Source organism: Elgaria multicarinata, chromosome 3 (assembly GCF_023053635.1).
Source record: "Elgaria multicarinata webbii isolate HBS135686 ecotype San Diego chromosome 3, rElgMul1.1.pri, whole genome shotgun sequence".
In the NCBI taxonomy this organism is placed as follows: Eukaryota; Metazoa; Chordata; class Lepidosauria; order Squamata; family Anguidae; genus Elgaria; species Elgaria multicarinata.
In genome coordinates this window covers 171,330,375-171,350,140 of record NC_086173.1, presented here as the reverse complement: position 1 = coordinate 171,350,140, position 19,766 = coordinate 171,330,375, and the positions used below count along the sequence as shown (strand labels likewise).

At 44.7% G+C, this 19,766-nt stretch overlaps 1 protein-coding gene across 1 annotated transcript in view; it reads right to left on the bottom strand.

The window, feature by feature from the left end:
• LOC134395783 (zinc finger and SCAN domain-containing protein 16-like) overlaps positions 1-19,489 on the bottom strand; it is a 101,252-nt gene extending 81,763 nt beyond the window's left edge. The window contains exons 1-3 of the mRNA XM_063121945.1: positions 19,322-19,489; positions 15,987-16,113; positions 15,332-15,397 (exon numbers count right to left, since the gene is read on the bottom strand). Of these exons, the coding sequence (XP_062978015.1) occupies positions 15,332-15,397; positions 15,987-16,113; positions 19,322-19,471 (343 nt within the window). The 5' untranslated portion in view covers positions 19,472-19,489. The remainder of the gene's footprint in view (positions 1-15,331; positions 15,398-15,986; positions 16,114-19,321) is intronic.
• Positions 19,490-19,766: the final 277 nt, after the last annotated feature.

Genomic DNA, 19,766 nt, shown 5'->3' with positions numbered 1-19,766 from the left:
GTATTAAGAACACAGTCCCTGTTAGTCATCAGGATGAAATGCTCTCACCTGCTCTTGGTCCTCTGCCTGGCTCAGGAGGAAGCCTTCTGCCAGGGCCACCGCCTGGGAACTGGTCTCCGCTCCACATTCTCTGACCCAGCTCTCCAGCTCTGGGGGCAGGACAGCCAGGAACTTCTCCAGGACCACCAGGTCCAGCATCTGAGCTTTCGTGTGCTTTTCTGGCTTCAGCCATTGGCAGCAAAGGTGGTGGAGACAGCTGCAAACCCCTCGGGGCCCCATGGCCTCCTGATAGCAGAAGTCCCTGAAGGGCTGAAGCTCCACGTCTGAGCAGGTGTTGCTCCCAGGCTGGTGCTCCTGCAGTCTTCTTTCCCAGAGCTCTGCACTGCTCCCTTCCTGGATGTTGCAGGAGACATTTTCTTGTTCAGGGCCGGCAAAGCTTTGCTCTTCCATCTTCACTCTCTTCTCCATCTCTGCTCCCACCAGGACTCGAAACAGTCTCCTGCCTTGGCTGCCAATTTCTCCTTTGAGGCAGGGACTGTGCTGCAAGAATTAAAACGGAGATTGTGAAGGAGGCACACAAGGTAGACCTGGGTTAAAGTTTCCAACCCAGCTGCCCCCCTCCCACTGGTTCCCAGTGAAACAATGGAACTGGAGCCAGTTCACCTGAAAATAACCACATTTCACAAAGGCTTCAGGCAATTTATTAAATCAGAGTAGGGCCCTGAGGGTATGAACAATTAACAGGTGACAGGGGAGGGGGGGGGGAAACAGTCTGAAAGTTACAATGAAACTAAAAGGCCACAGCAGAAATTAAACAACTTTAAAAGAGCAATAAAAGCCAAATCAAGTGAAGCCATTTAATCAGAGCGACCCAAAGAGAGACAAGAAATTCTGACTATCTAATACCTGATGGCACGGGGGTCCCTTCAGGGCCCCAAACAACACAACCCTTCCCAAAATGAACAGAGACCATAAACTGGAAACTAACTAACTTATCCCCAGAGCTAAGCAGGTGGGGTGGCCTGGCTGCACCAATCCACAAACAGCAAGCTCTCCAGGGCTCCCGGTGAGGCGAGAAGGTTCCCACCTTCAGCTGCACAGATCAACAACCCTGTGGAACAGCCTTGGCCTACCGGCTGCCTTGGTAAAACCTGGTAACGGAGCCAGATGGCTGCTTGATGGATCTTTCTGCCGAAGGACAGCCGAACAATTCCTCCCCCCCCCCCCATGCCAGATACAAGGCTCATGTGCCTTCCCCAATAATTTGATTCTTGTAAACACCAGCCTGGCAAGGTAGACCACAAATCCAAGCTTCAGAGCTGGTATTTCGAGGGTGTGTCGAGGAACCCTGGAAAGGTGGGTCTCCTCTAAGTGGGATCGCTGAGTGGTGGTCAAAGACTCTAAGTCGTAGGAGGTTGTGGTCTCTGCCACACTAGAGGCTTTCAAGAGGCAGCTGGACAACCATCTGTCAGGGATGCTTTAGGGTGGATTCCTGCATTGAGCAGCGGGTTGGACTCGATGGCCTTATAGGCCCCTTCCAACTCTACTATTCCACGATTCTCTTTTTTTAGAAGGTTTATTACAAGCAGCACTTAGCACTGCAAGGTGGAAGCCCTCAGAGGACCCAAGGAACTGCCCACTATTTTCAGCAAATGCTAACATACTTATAGGGTCAGTCCCCTCAGAAACAAGGCAGAACCTCTCCATAGAATACACCAATCGAAAAACAGTAACAGGTAAGCTACTCAGCCAATTATAAGCAAGGACTTTACACATGTGCAGAGTGCAATCTTTTCAAGGACAGAAAAACAATACATAAATGATTACTGAGAAACTTGTGCCCATCTGTTCATTTCACGGTTAGCTGTTTCTAAAGCAAGCCACGACACCCTCTAACAGTTCTAGGAGGCACAGTCTTGTGAAACTAGTGTTTCTATACTCTTCACAAGAGTTGGTGTCATGGTTGCATCCTTAATACATTTTCCTGTTACTGCGGAAGCATAGATACCTTATTTTCTAGAGAACATGCGCAAAGCAATTATATTAGCACAGGGTGGGCTCAGGGGAAGCCCACATACCTATTTGCTTGAATTCCTGGACAGGGTGCAGCTGAGAAGAACAGAACCCCTTGTTTGTAAGAGATAGCACCTGTCTCAAAGGGGGCTCCGCGACGCCCGGCCAGCAGGAACCAGATTTGTGGTTGAAAATGAAGCTCTTACTCTACCCCGACAGGAGAGAGAGAGTGTAACCAGAGCTGAATTAATGCCATTAAAAGTTAATAATGTGTGAAAGTTTATTTTAAAATTAAGCAAGAAAACACTGAATACTTTTTCAGCTTGTTAAACAAATGAAATATGCCACTAAGGAAGCCTTAAGAGATGAATGGTTTATATAGCGTGATCATATGAAAAGGAGGACAGAGCTCCTGTATCTTTAACAGTTGTATTGAAAAGGGAATTTCTGCAGGTGTCATTTGTAGACTACGGAGAAATTGGTGAAATTCCCTCGTCATCACAACCATTAAAAGCTGCAGGTGCCCTGCCCTCTTTTAAATCTGGTGACTCTAGTATAGCTCCTGCACCTTAACTGTTGTGATGAAGAGGGAATTTCACCAGGTTCCCATATACAAATGACACCTGTTGAAATTCCCTTTTCTATGCAACTGTTAAAGATACAGGAGCCCTGTCCTCCTTTTCATAAGGTCACCCTAGTTTATAAGGGAAGTAAATGCAAAAGGACGTCACATACGGAAGCAAAACATGAAACACGCAATGACTGGAAAGAAATACATGTGTACACTCTGCCAAACACACTGCAGTTTAACTCCTCCTAAGGCGTGTCAGAAAACAACGTGAAAAGAGTGCCAGGCCCAACTAGCAGCAGTTGACTAGCTACTGAGGTCTAGTTAAACTTCCACCAGTCTAAAGAAGACAGATGCAATGATAAAAGCTTTCAACCACATAACAGTATAGTCTACAATTTCATGGTTTTAGGCAGCCGATGTTACGTCCAGCCTTATTAGGATTACGGAAGTGTTTCCCTGTGTTATAGGCGATCAGTGAAAAGTGCATTCCATCATGTTAAGGCCAAAATTGAGGGAAAGATTTCACCAATCTTTCTGAAACGGAAACCTGCCAGAAAGAAATGCTCATTTTACATACCCTGCACGTTTCAAGAAGATTGGTGAAATATTGGGGGCAGGATGGCAGTTCAAAGTACCAATCTGGGAAAAGCCTCTCTGCTTCCAACTGGCACTGATCTACTTCCGGGTGGCAATGATTTTTTTGCTCACTAAAAGCTCTGAATTGGGACCCTTACCCTTCAAACCAGTGGTGGGATCTTGTCCCCCTGACCTTCTAGTTTTTGGAATGGCTTTTCTTTTTTCAAAATTCGCTTCCGTTGATTTTTAATTAATATGTTTCTTCACCCCATTAAAGTGAATGGAAGACCCGATAGAGCAGGAGCATGCTCAGTAGAGTTGTCTGTGATTGTGAAGATGGAGGGGTGTGTGTGTGTGTGTTTGAAGTGCTGGTGCATCCTTCTTAATTCAAAGTAAAGAATATATGGCAAACTATCCTTTGGAGTGGCAGTTCCTCACCGAAGCCTCTTATAAAGTTTAAACTTTATAAGGAATATTGAGTTGAGACTAGGAATGAGAAGAGGTTAACCCTGACCTATCTGCCATGAGTTTAAGCTTCTTCAGGTAGTGTGTGTTTCTTTTAAAGGTGCTGAACTACATTTTAAGCTTTCTTTTATAGATTTGTGTGTGTATTTTGAATTTGAACACAGATATAGGTCTCTTAAAAAATATATCTGCTGTGAAGGAAGGTGAATGGTTTTGGTTGTACATAGAAAATATTTTCCTTTCTCTGTGTACCTGCTTCTTATAAGCTAAATCTGCTGCTTTATGTTTGTATGAAAGGAAAACGTTTTCTAAAATGTACATCCATGAATCTTATTCCCAAAACATTACTTCACACCAGAGAAATGGTTAAGGGACCTAGTTTGTGCTACAACCTGGCACCCTCCAGTTGCTGTAGATTTAGATTCACAGAATCATAGAATTCAATGCCCCTCAGTAGTTCCAGTAGTCCAGGGCATGTAGTCCGCTTCATCCTCCTCTTCATTTTATCCTCACTCTGACCCTGTGAGGTAGTGTAGGCTGAAGGAAAGCCAGGAAGGGGGGCATAAGGAATTACATTTATATACCGCCCCATAGCCTGGGTGTATTTATTTATTACATTGATACACCACCCCATAGCCAAAGCTCTGCAATAAATACCTAAATGTATTGTTAACAACGATCTCCAGTTATTGACAGCAAGAAAATACGAGCAAGGAAGCAACATTTGGTGATGCCTTTCATTTGGAAGTTATGTGATATGTGGGTTATCAAGCAGTTATATGAAAAATGCTAGATACTCTGATCCTTGCTTTAAGTAGATTCTTTAATGTCAATATAGTAAAAATTATAAATTTTAGTGTAATTTTTAAATAATTACACTATAGTGTCATAATTTAAATTTTTTAAATAGTGTAAATTGAGAAATTATTTAAAAGATATTTTTCCTCCCCTGTGTGGGTTCTTTGATGTCTACCCAAGGTCCCACTACAGCTGAAGCTTTCCCCACATCCCATACATTTATATGGCTTCTTTCCTGTGTGGTCATCCGTTACACAAAGCCATGAAATTCAATAAAGAAAAAACCTACGTTTCACAAAACAACATTAAAGGCTCTACAGTTTTCAACCAAACTCCAAAAAGCAGGGAAATTGGGAATTAAGGCTCACAAGCTTTAACACCACATTCTCTCTAAGGAGGCAGAAAGTGCCAGTGAAATTCTAATGCTCCAAAGCAGATATAAACCTTGAGGACAGGATGGAGAATAGGCTATGCAGAGGTGACGGTGGGGTTGTGGAAAACTGATGATGAACAACTTAGGGCCACCTACTTCTCTTTTTTTGTTTAGAGCAGCCGTTCCCCAACCTGGTGCCCTCCAAGGGTGTTGGAATACAACTCCCATCATTGCATTATTGAGTATAAGGAAAATTCTGGACTCAGCGAGCCTCTAGTCGTGAGGAGTAAAACACACATTGAAACTTCTTCTCATGGAGGCCCTATGTTCACGATCCTGCATTGAGAGCAGGTCTGAGTCCATCTCAGGCTCCAGAAAGGAAAACCTTCGGCCCTCCAGGAAATAAGAGGTCTGCTGAGAAACCAGAGTTTCTCTCCCAATCCCTCCCAGGGCTCCCTTTCTATGCCTTCTCAGCAACCAGCACTTGAACCCCAAACAGGGACCTGAGTAACAGCGGTTTTGCCCCACTCTCAGGATGTGAATATTGGGCTCACTTAATACATCAAAGAGGGACGTCCTAAAATCAACAGCATGCTCCCTTCTTAATAAACAAAAGTGTCCCAGGTTTTATTTCGAAGGCCTCGTGACCAAAGTGACTTGTTAATTTTGCTTATCCACTAGGTTTGAATCAGGGAGAGGAAACAAAACCAAAAATGCAATGCAAACAGGACGCCAGAGCAGCCTTTTGCCTGCAGGTGTTACATTCCTCCTCCCCACCTGGGACCTTTCCTCTTGGGTCCCTCCCAGACACCCCTCCTTGCTCCAGCCTTCCCTTCCGAGATCCCCTAGTTATGGGGAGAGAAGGAGGTGCAAGGCGGGGGTCTCCTGGAGGGGCCGCAAGTGGGTCAGTCTCCTGGGGGGCTCGGGGATCCCTCTCTTCCCACCCACGCCCTGCCCCAAACCTGCACCCTCTGCCCTGTGGGGACTCTTTCCTCTGCCCCCTCCCCCTGGGACCCCCTTGCAATCTGCACTCACCGGCTCCTTCGCAGGGGAAAAGAGGCTGCAGGCGGCAGACAGACGAGGCTCGTAGGAGCAGGGGGAGAATCCCAGGATCCTTTGCAACGAGGGGGCGGGGAGGAAGTGTGGGGCAGGAAGGGAGGGGCCTCATCCAGCCTTGGCTCTAGGACCCAGACCCCTCTACGCCTCTTTAACCCTTAGATGGAGGCAGCACTAGAGAGCCGCAGAGGCTCCTGGCAGAGACGTGGACCTGGAAAGGGGGCTTTTCCTCAATGGGGGTCTTTTATCCCCCCCTGCAGCATCGCCGCCCCATCTGCTCCTGGGGGCTTCGCGGGATCCACAGCCGTTTCCCCTTGGAAACGTCCTTCTGCCTGCCCTTGCTGCACAACAGCCTTCCCCAACCTGGTGCCCCTCAGATCCGTTGAGATGCAACTCTTAACACGAATAGAAGCTCTAAAAAGAGAGAGGTCAAGTAGGGTGACCCTATGGAAAGGAGGACACGGCTCCTTTATCTTTAACAGTTGCATAGAAAGGGGAATTTCTGCAGGTGTCATTAGTATATATGTAGTTTGTTGTTTATTCGTTCAGTCGTTTCCGACTCTTTGTGACTTCATGGACCAGCCCACGCCAGAGCTTTCTGTCGGCTGTCGCCACCCCTAGCTTCCCCCTGGTGAAATTTCTTCTTCATCCCAACAGTTAAAGCTGCAGGAGCTTTGCCCTCTTTTAAATATGGTCACTCTAGTATAGTTCCTGCAGCTTTAACTGTTGTGATGAAGAGGGAATTTCACCAGGTTCTCCATATATACAAATGGCAGCTGCTAAAATTCCCTTTTCTATGTATCTGTTAAGGATACAGGAGCCCTGTCCTCCTTTCCAAAGGGTCAACCGAATGTTAGGTGAGGCCTTATCAGGGTACACAGGAAGGTTCTGGACCCACGGAGCCGCTAGCCATGAGGAGTACAACACACTTGGCAACTTCTGCTCATAGTGGCCTCTTGTTGCACACCTTGACTCCTGCTTTGAGAGCAGGTTTTAATCCATCTCAGGGTCAAGGCAGGAAAACCTTCGGCCCTCCAGGAAGTCCCACATGTACCTGCCCGGACCCTAAGGTCATCCTCAGGGGTCCTTCTCCGCGAGCCCCTGCCAAAGGAAGTGAGGCAGGTGGCTACCAGGAGGAGGGCCTTCTCTGCTGTGGCACCCCGGCTGTGGAATGAGCTCCCTAAGGAGGTTTGCTTGGCACCTACATTATATGCTTTTAGATGCCAGGTGAAGACCTTGTTATTCTCCCAGCATTTTAACAGTCTATAAATAAATTTTAACTTGGTGTTTAAAATTTGTAATTTTGCATTGCTGCTGTTTTTATCTGGTTGAGCTTTTATATTGTATATTATATTATGGTTTTATATTGTTGTTTCATACTTTGAATGTTTTTAATTTTTGTGAACCGCCCAGAGAGCTCCGGCTATTGGGCGCTATAGAAATGAAATGAAATAAATAAATAAATTGTTGGCTTGTTTGGCATTGTAGTAGTAGTATTTATTTACATTGTAATCAGCGGACTATACCTTAAGAGAGATACCTTTAAGCAGTTTGCAAGGGAAAAGTGGTAATCAAGAGTGTAGCAGAAATTACTCACCTTTAGTACTGGAGCGTGAAAAGAGGTTCACTCACAGTTTGCACCTTCAAAACCATGGAGGAATCCACACTGGGGAGAGCCCATATAAATGCTTGTGGAAAGATTTTCAGTCATTGTGCAAGTCTTCCATCCCATCAAATTTATTTATTTATTTATTTATTTTATTACTTTTATATACCGCCCTGCAGTTGAAGCTCTCTGGGCGGTTTACAACAATTTAAAATAGTAAACATTAAAAGTATACAAAAATTTAAAAAACATAAAAACAGTATAAAAACAACAGTAGCCATTTAAAAACAACAATTCTGGGGTCCATTAAAAACAAACTTAACGTTGTTAAATGCTGTTAAAATGCCTGGGAGAAGAGAAAAGTCTTGACCTGATGCCGAAAAGATAACAATGCTGGCGCCAGGCGAGCCTCATCGGATAGATCATTCCACAGTTGGGGGGGGAACCACTGAGAAGGCCCTCTCCCTTGTTGCCACCCTCTGAGCTTCCCTCGGAGTAGACACTCAGAGGAGGACCTTAGATGTTGAGCGCAGTGTACAGGTAGGTTCATGTCGGGAGAGGCATTCCATGAGGTATTGTGGTCCCAAGCCATGTAGGGCTTTATGTTAAGACCAGCACCTTGAATTGGGCTCGGAAACATAAAGGCAGCCAATGCAAGCGGCCCAGAATTGGTGTTATATGCTCCAACCTCTCTGTTCCAGCTATCAATCCGGCCGCCGCATTTTGCACAAGCTGCAGCTTCTGGACCGTCTTCAAAGGCTGCCCCATGTAGAGGGCATTGCAGTAATCTAATTTGGAAGTTACCAAAGTATGGACAACTGAAGCTAGGTTATCCCTGTCTAGATAGGGGCGTAGCTGGGCCACCAACCGAAGTTTCAATTGTATGTTAGTCTTTAGTATTTTTTTGAATTCAATAGTGTATTTGTATCCAGAATGCTTTGGCTTTTTTACAAGTCCACCAAAGATGATAAAAGGTTCCTCCTCCTCCTAATTCCCAACAGTTTCCCGAGGCACTCTTATACATTTTAGCAAACTTCACAGGAGACATATACCATCTGTACATCATCTTATAAAAATTCTCTTTAAGTCTTGAACATAATGTAAATTTCAAACTCCCCCCATATTCTCCCACTGTTCCATTGAAACATTGTATTCAAAGTTTTGAGCCCATTTTTTTATACTGTCTTTTACCTGCTCATCCTCCGTCTCATACTTTAATAAAAGTTTATATATCTTTGAGATAACATGTTCATCATTTGGACAGAACGTCATTTCAAATTCAGATTTTGATTGCTCAAACCCACCATTCTTTTGTCTATTTTAAACCTTTCCATGACTTGTGCACAAGGAAACCTAATTTGTACATACCAAAACACGCATGACCATCTTTCAGCAGTTCCTCCCTTGATTTTAACTTATATTCATCTTTGACATTTGTAATACATCATTATATGTCAACCATTTAGGCATACTTGTCAATTCCCTTCTATAAATAGCCCCTTGGCCGATACCCAAAGTGGTATTTTCTGACAAAACCTTGGTTAATATTTGTTCCATATTCTTAAAACAGCACGTCTTAGGTTATGATGATTAAACTCTACGTTAACCTTGACTTTATCGTACCACAAATAGCCATCCAAATCTCAATACGTATCCTTCCAGTTCCAACCGTCTCCTATTTCTCAGCAATACTCAATCTTTCATCCACATTAAACAGCAGTCCGAGAAATACACTTTGAGGTCTGGTAGGCCCTGCCCTCCTCTTTTGCATCCTGCAAGATTTTAATTTTAACTCTTGGTGTTGTTTTTATTCCTGTATAAACGTAGATCTCTCTCTCTCTGCGACTGCACAAATGGTAAATCCAATGTTACAATAGGTATTGTTTGAAACAAAAATAACATTCAAGGCAAAACATTCATTTTAATTGTTGCAATTCTCCCCCAAAGTGACAGTTGAATCTTTCCCATCTTGCAAAACTTTTTTTAACTTCAACAATAAAATAAACAGTAGCAGTGACAGTGGGCAGCCCTGTCTTGTCCCTCTCTGTATTTCACATGATTTGGACACATCTACATTAATCATTATTTGTGTTTTTTGAAAGTTATGGATGGATTTCACCCACTTTATGAAATTTACTCCAAAGTCCAGTACTTCTAAGGTTCTAAGTAAAAAAATCCAACTAAGGTTGTAAAATGCTTTCTCTGCAACCACAGTATTTCACCAGATATTCCACAACATTTAAAACCGTTCTTAGATTGTCTCCCATCTGTCTTTTGGGTAAGAAGCCACCTTGATCCTCATGAATGAATTTTTGTAGGACTTTCTTCAGTCTTTCTGCCAAGGTTGCTGTGAATAACTTATAATCATTATTTAATATGGATATTTGGAGATTCGAAAGTTCTTTGGTTCACTAAATTTCCCCCCCATAGCCCATACTGTTGATAGTTGTCATTGAAGCACTTTAATTTGTTGAGGAACACTTGCCTTTCCAGGTGTTTTCCTCAGGTCTTCTTGTTGTGCACCTTCAGAGAAGATAGGACAAAGCACAGGCAATTCTCCTATAATCGGTAGACAATACGGACAGAAAGGAGTCTCTAGCACTGGTGACCTGCAAAGTGTGTGCAATGTTCGTGTTCCTGCCTGAACTCGACATGAAGAGGAAACTCCCTGGAAAAGCGTGACAGTTAGGAGCAGAAGAACTTATAGGCATTCTACACCGGTGTAACAATTAGAGTTAAACAACCACTTTCAGCTACTGGAGGATGCCACTGGAGGACAGTCTGCAGAGGAAGAATTACTGGAGACACCACGCAGCAGTGAACAAGACTCAGAAGATCAGTCGACCAAGAAGAAGAGAAGAGTAGCTGTTGTGGGAGACTTCTTGCTGTGTGGATTGAAACCCAGGTATGTCGTGAAGGCCCATGGACTCGCCAGGAAGGTTAAACCTGAGAATGAGCTGAGATTAGTGAGGGATGCTAAAAGCAATAAAAAGGCTTTCTCCAGATACATGAATAGTAAAACACACAGGAAAGAAACGGTGGTTCAACTGCTTAACGAGGATGGGTAATAGATAACAGATGACAAAGAAAAGGCTGAAGTGCTCAACTCCTACTTTGCCTCAGTCTTCTCCCAAAAGCAGTCTATGACCCACCCACCCCCGGAAAAAGTGACGCAGAAGTTGAGGGGGCAGGATTGCAGTCTGAGATTGATAAACAAATGGTCAAACAACACCTAATTTCCTTGAATGAGTTCAAATCTCCAGGGCCCGATGAACTGCATCCTAGAGTAATGATGGAGATAGTAGAAGAACTCAGAGAACCACTGTCCATTAGCGTTGCGAAATCATGGAAGACGGGTGAGGTGCCGTATGTCTGGACGAGGGCTAACATTGTCCCTTTTTCAAACAGGGCAAAAAGGAGGAACCTGGGAAAAGACAGACCAGTCAGTCTGACATCCATCCCTGGGAAAATTCTTCGCAACATACTTCAAGAAGGATGCAGACAAGCTGGAACATGTTCATTGGATGATCAGGGACCTAGAAACAAAGCCCTATTAGGAGAGACTCAAAGAACTGGGCATGTTTACCCTGGAGAAGGGGAGATATGATAGCACTCCTCAATGACATGAAAGGTTGTCACACAGAGGAGGGCAGCGATCTCTTCACAATCATTCCAGGATGCAGGACACAGAATAATGGGCTCAAGTTACAGGAAGAAAAGATTCAAGCTGGACATCAGGAAAATCTTCTTGTTAGAGCAGTACAAAAATGAAACCAGTTACCATGGAAGATTGTGGACTGTCCCAAACTAGAGGCCTTTAAGAGGCAGCTGAAGAACCATCTGTCAGGTATGTTATAAGGTGGATTCCTGCATTGAGCAAGGGGGTTGGATGCAATGGCCTTAAGTGGCCCCTTCCAACTCTTCTATTCTATGATGCTATAAATGCTACACTAAACATTTATAGGATTTCTTCCTAGTGTGAATTCTTTGATGCCGCTTAAGGCCTGAGCTCTGAACAAAGCTCTTCCCGCATTCTAAGCATTTATAGGGCTTCTCTCCAGTGTGAATTCTTTGATGCTGCTTAAGGCTTGTGCTGCGAGCAAAGCTCTTCCCGCATTCTAAGCATTTATAGGGCTTCTCCCCAGTGTGAATTCTTTGATGCTGCTTAAGGATTGAGCTCAGAACAAAACTCTTCCCGCATTCTAAGCATTTATAGGGCTTCTCCCCAGTGTGAATTCTTTGATGCTGCTTAAGGATTGAGCTCAGAACAAAGCTCTTCGCGCATTCTAAGCATTTATAGGGCTTCTCCCCAGTGTGAATTCCTTGATGCAGCTTAAGGCTTATTTTGTGAGCAAAGCTCTTCCCACATTCTAAGCATTTATAGGGCTTCTCCCCAGTGTGAATTCTTTGATGCTGCTTAAGATATGCACTCTGAGCAAAGGTCTTTCCACACTCTAAACATTTATAGGGCTTCTCCCCAGTGTGAATTCGTGGACGCTGGTTAAGTTGTGCACTCTGAGCAAAGGTCTTCCCGCACTCTAAACATTTATAGGGCTTTTCCCCAGTGTGAATTCGTCGACGCTGCTTAAGTTGTGCACTCAGAACAAAGGTCTTCCCACATTCTAAGCATTTATAGGGCTTCTCCCCAGTGTGAATTCTTTGATGCCGCTTAAAGCTTCTGCTCAGAACAAAGGTCTTCCCGCATTGTAAGCATTTATAGGGCTTCTCCCCAGTGTGAATTCCTTGATGCAGCTTAAGGCTTATTTTGTGAGCAAAGCTCTTCCCGCATTCTAAGCATTTATAGGGCTTCTCCCCAGTGTGAATTCTTTGATGCAGCTTAAGGCTTATTTTGTGAGCAAAGCTCTTCCCGCATTCTAAGCATTTATAGGGCTTCTCCCCAGTGTGAATTCCTTGATGCAGCTTAAGGCTTATTTTGTGAGCAAAGCTCTTCCCGCATTCTAAGCATTTATAGGGCTTCTCCCCAGTGTGAATTCTTTCATGCTGCTTAAGGGTTGTGTTGCGAGCAAAGGTCTTCCCGCATTCTAAGCATTTATAGGGCTTCTCCCCAGCGTGAATTCTTTGATGCTGCTTAAGGATTGAGCTCAGAACAAAACTCTTCCCGCATTCTAAGCATTTATAGGGCTTCTCCCCAGTGTGAATTCCTTGATGCAGCTTAAGGCTTATTTTGTGAGCAAAGCTCTTCCCGCATTCTAAGCATTTATAGGGCTTCTCCCCAGTGTGAATTCTTTGATGCTGCTTAAGGTGTGCACTCCGAGCAAAGGTCTTCCCGCACTCTAAACATTTATACGGCTTCTCCCCAGTGTGAATTCGTTGATGCTGCTTAAGGCTGGAGCTGCAAGCAAAGGTCTTCCCGCATTCTAAGCATTTACACGGCTTCTCCCCAGTGTTAATACTTTGATGCCGATAAAGGTGTGCGCCCTTAGCAAAGGTCTTCCCACACTCAAAGCATTTACAGGACTTCTCCACAGTGTGAATTCGTTGATGCTGCTTAAGATGTGCACTCTGAACAAAGGTCTTCCCGCACTCCAAACATTTATAGGGCTTCTCCCCAGTGTGAATTCTTTGATGAAGCTTAAGTCTTTGACACTGAGCAAAGGTCTTCCCACACTCAAAGCATTTATAGGGCTTCTCCCCAGTGTGAATTCGTTGATGCTGCTTAAGTTGTGCACTCTGAGCAAAGGTCTTCCCGCACTCTAAACATTTATAGGGCTTCTCTCCAGTGTGAATTCGTTGATGCCGCTTAAGTTTTGTGCTGTGAGCAAAGGTCTTCCCGCATTCTAAGCATTTATAGGGCTTCTCCCCAGTGTGAATTCCTTGATGCTGCTTAAGGCTGATGCTGTGAGCAAAGCTCTTCCCACATTCTAAGCATTTATAGGGATTCACCGCAGTGTGAATTCTTTGATGCCGCTTAAGGCTTGTGCTCAGAACAAAGCTCTTCCCACATTCTAAGCATTTATACGGCTTCTCCCCAGTGTGAATTCCTTGATGCTGCTTAAGGCGTGTGCTCACAACAAAGCTCTTCCCGCATTCTAAGCATTTATAGGGCTTCTCCCCACTGTGAATACTTTGATGTAGCTTAAGGTTTGTGCTCCGAGTAAAGGTCTTCCCACAATCTAAGCATTTATAGGGCTCCTCCCCAGTGTGAATTCCTTGATGCAGCTTAAGGCTGATGCTGTGAGCAAAGCTCTTCCCGCATTCTAAGCATTTATAGGGCTTCTCCCCAGTGTGAATTCTTTGATGCCGCTTAAGGCGTGTGTTCAGAACAAAGCTCTTCCCGCATTCTAAGCATTTATAAGGCTTCTCCCCAATGTGAATTCCTTGATGCTCCTTAAGGCGTGTGCTCAGAACAAAGCTCTTCCCGCATTCTAAGCATTTATAGGGCTTCTCCCCAGTGTGAATTCCTTGATGCAGCTTAAGGCTTGTGCTGTAAGCAAAGCTCTTCCCGCACTCTAAGCATTTATAGGGCTTTTTCCCAGTGTGAATTCTTTGATGCTGCTTAAGGCGTGATCTCAAAACAAAGCTTTTCCCACATTCTAAACATTTACAGGGCTTCTCCCCAATGTGAATTCTTTGATGCAAGTTAAGTTGTGTGTTGAAAGTGAATTGTTTTTCACACACTAAGCATTGAAACCTTTGATATTTGTTAGAATGAATCTTCTGAGTTTTACTCTGTTTCTTCCTTTTACAAATATTCTTTTTACTTGGTGCTTCTAGTATTGGAGTTTCACAGATGTCTGATCCTTCAAAATAACTCTCTTCTGTTTTCTTTCTCTGGTGTAGGCCATTTTTCTTGCTCTCCCTGTGATCACCTGCAAGTATAAACACAGAAATCATCTTGAAATCTTGGAACAAAACAAATGGTTGCTGATTTGATTCACAGGGGGGAAAAATCGTTGATGAGGGAGATCCTTCTAAAGAAATTAAATATCCCGATGATTAATAGACCTGAGAACTAGACTGCCATACAATGCTTTCATTTATATGGAATAACTCATATAAAGGAGTTGAGAGAATAAATGAACAACATAAAATACTGTAAAAATTAAATACACTTAAAATCTGCCATTTTCTCCTAGTTGATCATTTAATTGGGAACTGGAAAGTGGGAATTCAACCGTAATGGTTATTTTCAATGTCTACTTATATCTTAAAATGAAAAGCAAGCTGTCCAGAGCTGTCTTCTGAAAAGGCTTAACTCTCCTCTCCTCCATGGAGACCATTAAGATAATATTTGTAACATTTTCAATAGTATGCAGATGCAATTATAGCAGCAAAGTAAGATTGGTTGGCAGCCATCTCTGCCACAGAGCAAGTCCATCAATGGGCTTTTCTCAATATTTTGTCAGGTCTTCGGAGTCAATGACATTTGTATTCTGCACTGACACAAAGAAAGAAGAGCTGAAATTCCACCTTCCAGGATCTGGCAAGAAGGCAGAGAGGGAGCCTTACCCAGACGAATCCCATTCCTTACCCAGAGAGGCCAGGATCCCACGATTCTCCTCCATGACTTCTTTGTGCAGAGTCCTCTGGCCTGGATCCAGCAGAGCCCACTCCTCCTCCGAGAAATGCACGGCCACCTCCTCAAAGGTCACCAGACCCTGAAAGAAGAAGAAGAAATGATGTTCTCTTTAAGCATTATGTAGCAATCCATGAAGACAAGGATGGTGAGGTCCGCCTTCTGAATGCCAAAGCATTGTGAGTGACATTCAAGGCCTTCCTAGCAGCCATCTTGGAGAAGAGCAAAGGCTAAAGGGGCAGGTTCTTCCGGGACCAAAGAGATGTGCAGGAGACCGAGGCCCCCAGGACTCCCCTACCTGCCCAGGCTGTGCAGAAACCGCTTCAACTCCACCACCAAGCGAATGAGGCCCAGAAGGACCCCCCAGGATCAGTTCACTTCCCCTGCAGGTCTTTTTGCTCCCTGTGAGGAAGGTAAAGAAGGTGGGAAGGTGAGAAGGTAAGTTAACATTCTTAACTATTCCCATTTTCATTGTTTATTTTCAGTGTTTATTTATTTATTGCATTTGTTTACCGTAGCATAGCCGAAGCACTTAGAAACAATATCCAAATATTTAGAAATGCAAAAACATACAATATACACATACATATAAAACTACTATAACAAGTTTTAAATCTATGACCCTAAAAAAACAGACCCAGGCTAATTAATTACATATTGCTAATTCCATATTGCTTGACCTGGGACAGAAAAGATAACAATGTCGGTGCCACATGAACCACATTGGGGAGATTGTTCCACAGTTGGGGGGCCACCACAGAGAAGGCCTGTCCCTTGTTGTCTTCCTCCGATTTTCAGTCTGAGTTGGCGCCTGGAGGAGGACCTTAGTTGTAGAGTGTGTAAGACCTCGAACCACGTTACTAAACAACATTTCCTTTCTGAGTATCTCCCCCAGCAAAATCAGGCTCAAGGAGAACATTAAGACAGCTCATGCACTTCAGGCGTAATTGAGGGAGGGAGACCATGGGGAAATACGTCCACTAATCCTTACCCAGTGAGGGGGATCCTCCGTCACCCTCCTGCAAGATCCACCCATCCAGCGGCCTCTGTGTGATGCCCGGTGGAGCCTTCTCTGCATTAGGGAAATCTGTGGGTTCTCTGGCCAACATCCCCTGGACCTGGAGTAGGAGGGAAGATTCCAGGCAGAGAAGAGGGATTAGAGAAGGAAAGGAACGGCTCAGGTCAAGGCCAAGGACAGTGTTTCCCAATCGCTTCACCTTTCAGGTCTCATTCTAAAGTTGATCTACCATCCAAGACACACAGCACAGGAACTTGTGTCTTTTTCAGGGGGCTAAAAGTTCAACCCTGATATCCAGCATTTTCCACTGTAAACACAGCAGTTTGGCTACAAATGCTATTCTTGTTCTGTTGGGAGGACTCTGACACTTGTTGAAGAAGGATCCCCTCCTTCCCCAGAACTTCACAAACCCATTCATTTCTCCTGTGATCATAAGAACGTAAGAAGAGCACAAGCTGAATATGACCCAACAGTGTGATGTGGTAGCAAAAAAAGCAAATGCTATTTTGGGCTGCTTTAAAAGAAGTTGTTATTTGTTCAGTTGTTTCCGACTCTTCGTGACTTCATGGACCAGCCCACGCCAGAGCTTTCTGTCGGCTGTTGCCACCCCTAGCTCCCCCAAGGTCAAGTCTGTCACCTCCAGAATATCATCCATCCATCATGCCCTTGGTCGGCCCCTCTTCCTTTTGCCTTCCACTTTCCCTAGCATCAGCCTCTTCTCCAGGGTATCCTGTCTTCTCATTATGTGGCCAAAGTACTTCAGTTTTGCCTTTAATACCCTTCCCTCAAGTGAGCAGTCTGGCTTTATTTCCTGGAGTATGGACTGGTTGGATCTTCTTGCAGTCCAAGGCACTCTCAGGATTTTCCTCCAACACCACAGTTCAAAAGCATCTATCTTCCTTCGCTCAGCTTTCCTTATGGTCCAGCTCTCGCAGCCATAGGTTACTACGGGGAATACCATTGCTTTAACTATGCGGACCTTTGTTGTCAGCGTGGTGTCTCTGCTCTTAACTATTTTATCAAGATTTGTCATTGCTCTCCTCCCAAGAAATAAACGTCTTCTGATTTCCTGGCTGCAGTCAGCGTCTGCAGTAATCTTTGCGCCCAGAAATACAAAGTCTGTCACTGCCTCCACGTTTTCTCCCTCTATTTGCCAGTTATCAATCAAGCTGGTTGCCATAATCTTGGTTTTTTTGAGGTTTAACTGCAACCCAGCTTTTGCACTTTCTTCTTTCACCTTCGTCATAAGGCTCCTCAGCTCCTCCTCACTTTCAGCCATCAAAGTGGTGTCATCTGCATATCTGAGATTGTTAATGTTTCTTCCTGCGATTTTAACTCCAGCCTTGGATTCGTCAAGCCCAGCACGTCGCATGATGTGTTCTGCATACAAGTTGAATAGATAAGGTGAGAGTATACAGCCCTGCCGTACTCCTTTCCCAATCTTAAACCAGTCCGTTGTTCCGTGGTCTGTTCTTACCGTTGCTACTTGTTCGTTATACAGATTCCTCAGGAGGCAGACAAGATGACTTGGTATCCCCATACCACCAAGAACTTGCCAGAGTTTGTTATGATCCACACAGTCAAAGGCTTTTGAATAGTCAATAAAACAGAAATAGATGCTTTTCTGGAACTCCCTGGCTTTCTCCATTATCCAGCGGATATTGGCAATTTGGTCTCTAGTTCCTCTGCCTTTTCTAAACCCAGCTTGTACATCTGGCAATTCTCGCTCCATGAATTGCTGGAGTCTACCTTGCAGGATCTTGAGCATTACCTTGCTGGCATTTGAATTAAGTGCCACTGTCCGATAGTTTGAACATTCTTTAGTGTTTCCCTTTTTTGGAATGGGGATATAAATTTATTTTTCCAGTCTGATGGCCATTTTCCCCCCAAATTTGCTGGCATATGGCATGCATCGCCTTGACAGCATCATCTTGCAATATTTTAAACAGTTCAGCTGGGATACCGTCGTCTCCTGCTGCCTTGTTATTAGCAATGCTTCTTAAGGCCCATTCAACCTCACTCTTCAAGATGTCTGGCTCTAACTCACTGACCACACCGTCTGAGCTATCCCCGATATTACTATATTTCCTATACAGATCTTCCGTATATTCTTGCCACCTTTTCTTGATCTCTTCTGTTTCTGTTAGGTCCTTGCCATCTTTGTTTTTGAATATACTAGTTCCCCTTTATGCGGCCCTGGCTATGCCACATCTTGAGTATTTTGCCATATTCTGTGCAACACACTTCAAGAAGGATGCAGACAAGCTGGAGCATGTTCAGAGGATGATCAGGGGCCTGGAATCAAAGCCCTATGCGGAGAGACTGAAAGAACTGGGCATGTTTAGCCTGGAGAAGAGAAGATTGAGGGGAGACATGGTAGCACTCTTCAAATACTTCAAAGGTTGTCACACAGAGGAGGGCCAGGATCTCTTCTCGATCCTCCCAGAGTGCAGGACATGGAATAACGGGCTCAAGTTAAAGGAAGCCAGATTCCAGCTGGACATCAAGAAAAACTTCCTGACTGTTAGAGCAGTACAACAATGAAATCACTTGGCTGGTGAGGTTGTGGGCTTTCCCACACTAGAGGCCTTCAATAGGCAGCTGGACAACCATCTGTCAGGGATGCTTTAGGGGGGATTCCTGCATTGAGCAGGGGGTTGGACTCGATGGCCTTGTAGACCCCTTCCAACTCTGCTATTCTATGATTCTATAAGCAAAGTGCTAGAACACCAGCCAGAAGGAAAGACAGAAACTCCCAGACATCCCCTGATATCCAGCATTTTCCACTGTAAACACAGGAGGTTGGTGTCTACCAATGCTATTCCTGTTCTGTTGGGAGGACTCTGACACCAGTTGAGGAAGGATCCGCTCCTTCCCCAGAACTTTACAAACCCATTCACTTCTCTCATCATGAGAAACTAAGAAGAGCCATTCTGGATCAGAACAAGGGTCCATCTAGTCCAGCATTCTCTCCCCACAGTGGTCCATCACCTGGAGGTAGGATATAGCCATCAGGACTAGCAGCCATTCACAGCCTTCTCCTCCAGGATTTTGTCTGACCCCCATTTTAAATAATCTAAATTGGTGGCCATCACACATCCTCTGGTAGGGAACTGCATATTTTAACCATCCAGTATTAGCTAAACTATCCTCCAATGAGGGCCTGCTCTACACATGAAGAGCAACCATACTTGGGGGTTGGACCATTGGAAATTGGGGCATCCCTTTCTTAAAGGACATGTAAAATAAAGTTGAGATAAGTATTAAGGACATAGTCCTTGTTAGTTATCAGGATGAAATGCTCTCACCTGCTCTTTGTCCTCTGCCTGACTCAGGAGGAAGCCTTCTGCCAGGGCCACCGCCTGGGAACTGGTCTCTGCTCCACATTCTCTGACCCAGCTCTCCATCTCTGGGGGCAGGACAGCCATGAACTTCTCCAGGACCACCAGGTCCAGCATCTGAGCTTTCGTGTGCTTTTCTGGCTTCAGCCACTGGCAGCAAAGGTGGTGGAGACAGCTGCAAACCCCTCGGGGTCCCAAGGCCTCCTGGTAGCAGAAGTCCCTGAAGGGCTGAAGCTCCACGTCAGAGCAGGCGTTGCTCCCAGGCTGGTCCTGCTGCACTCTTCCTTCCCAGGGCTCTGCACGGCTCCCTTCCTGGATGTTGCAGGAGACGTTTTCTGGTTCAGGGCCTGCAAAGCTTTGCTCTTCCATCTTCACTCTCTTCTCCATCTCTGCTCCCACCAGGACTCGAAAC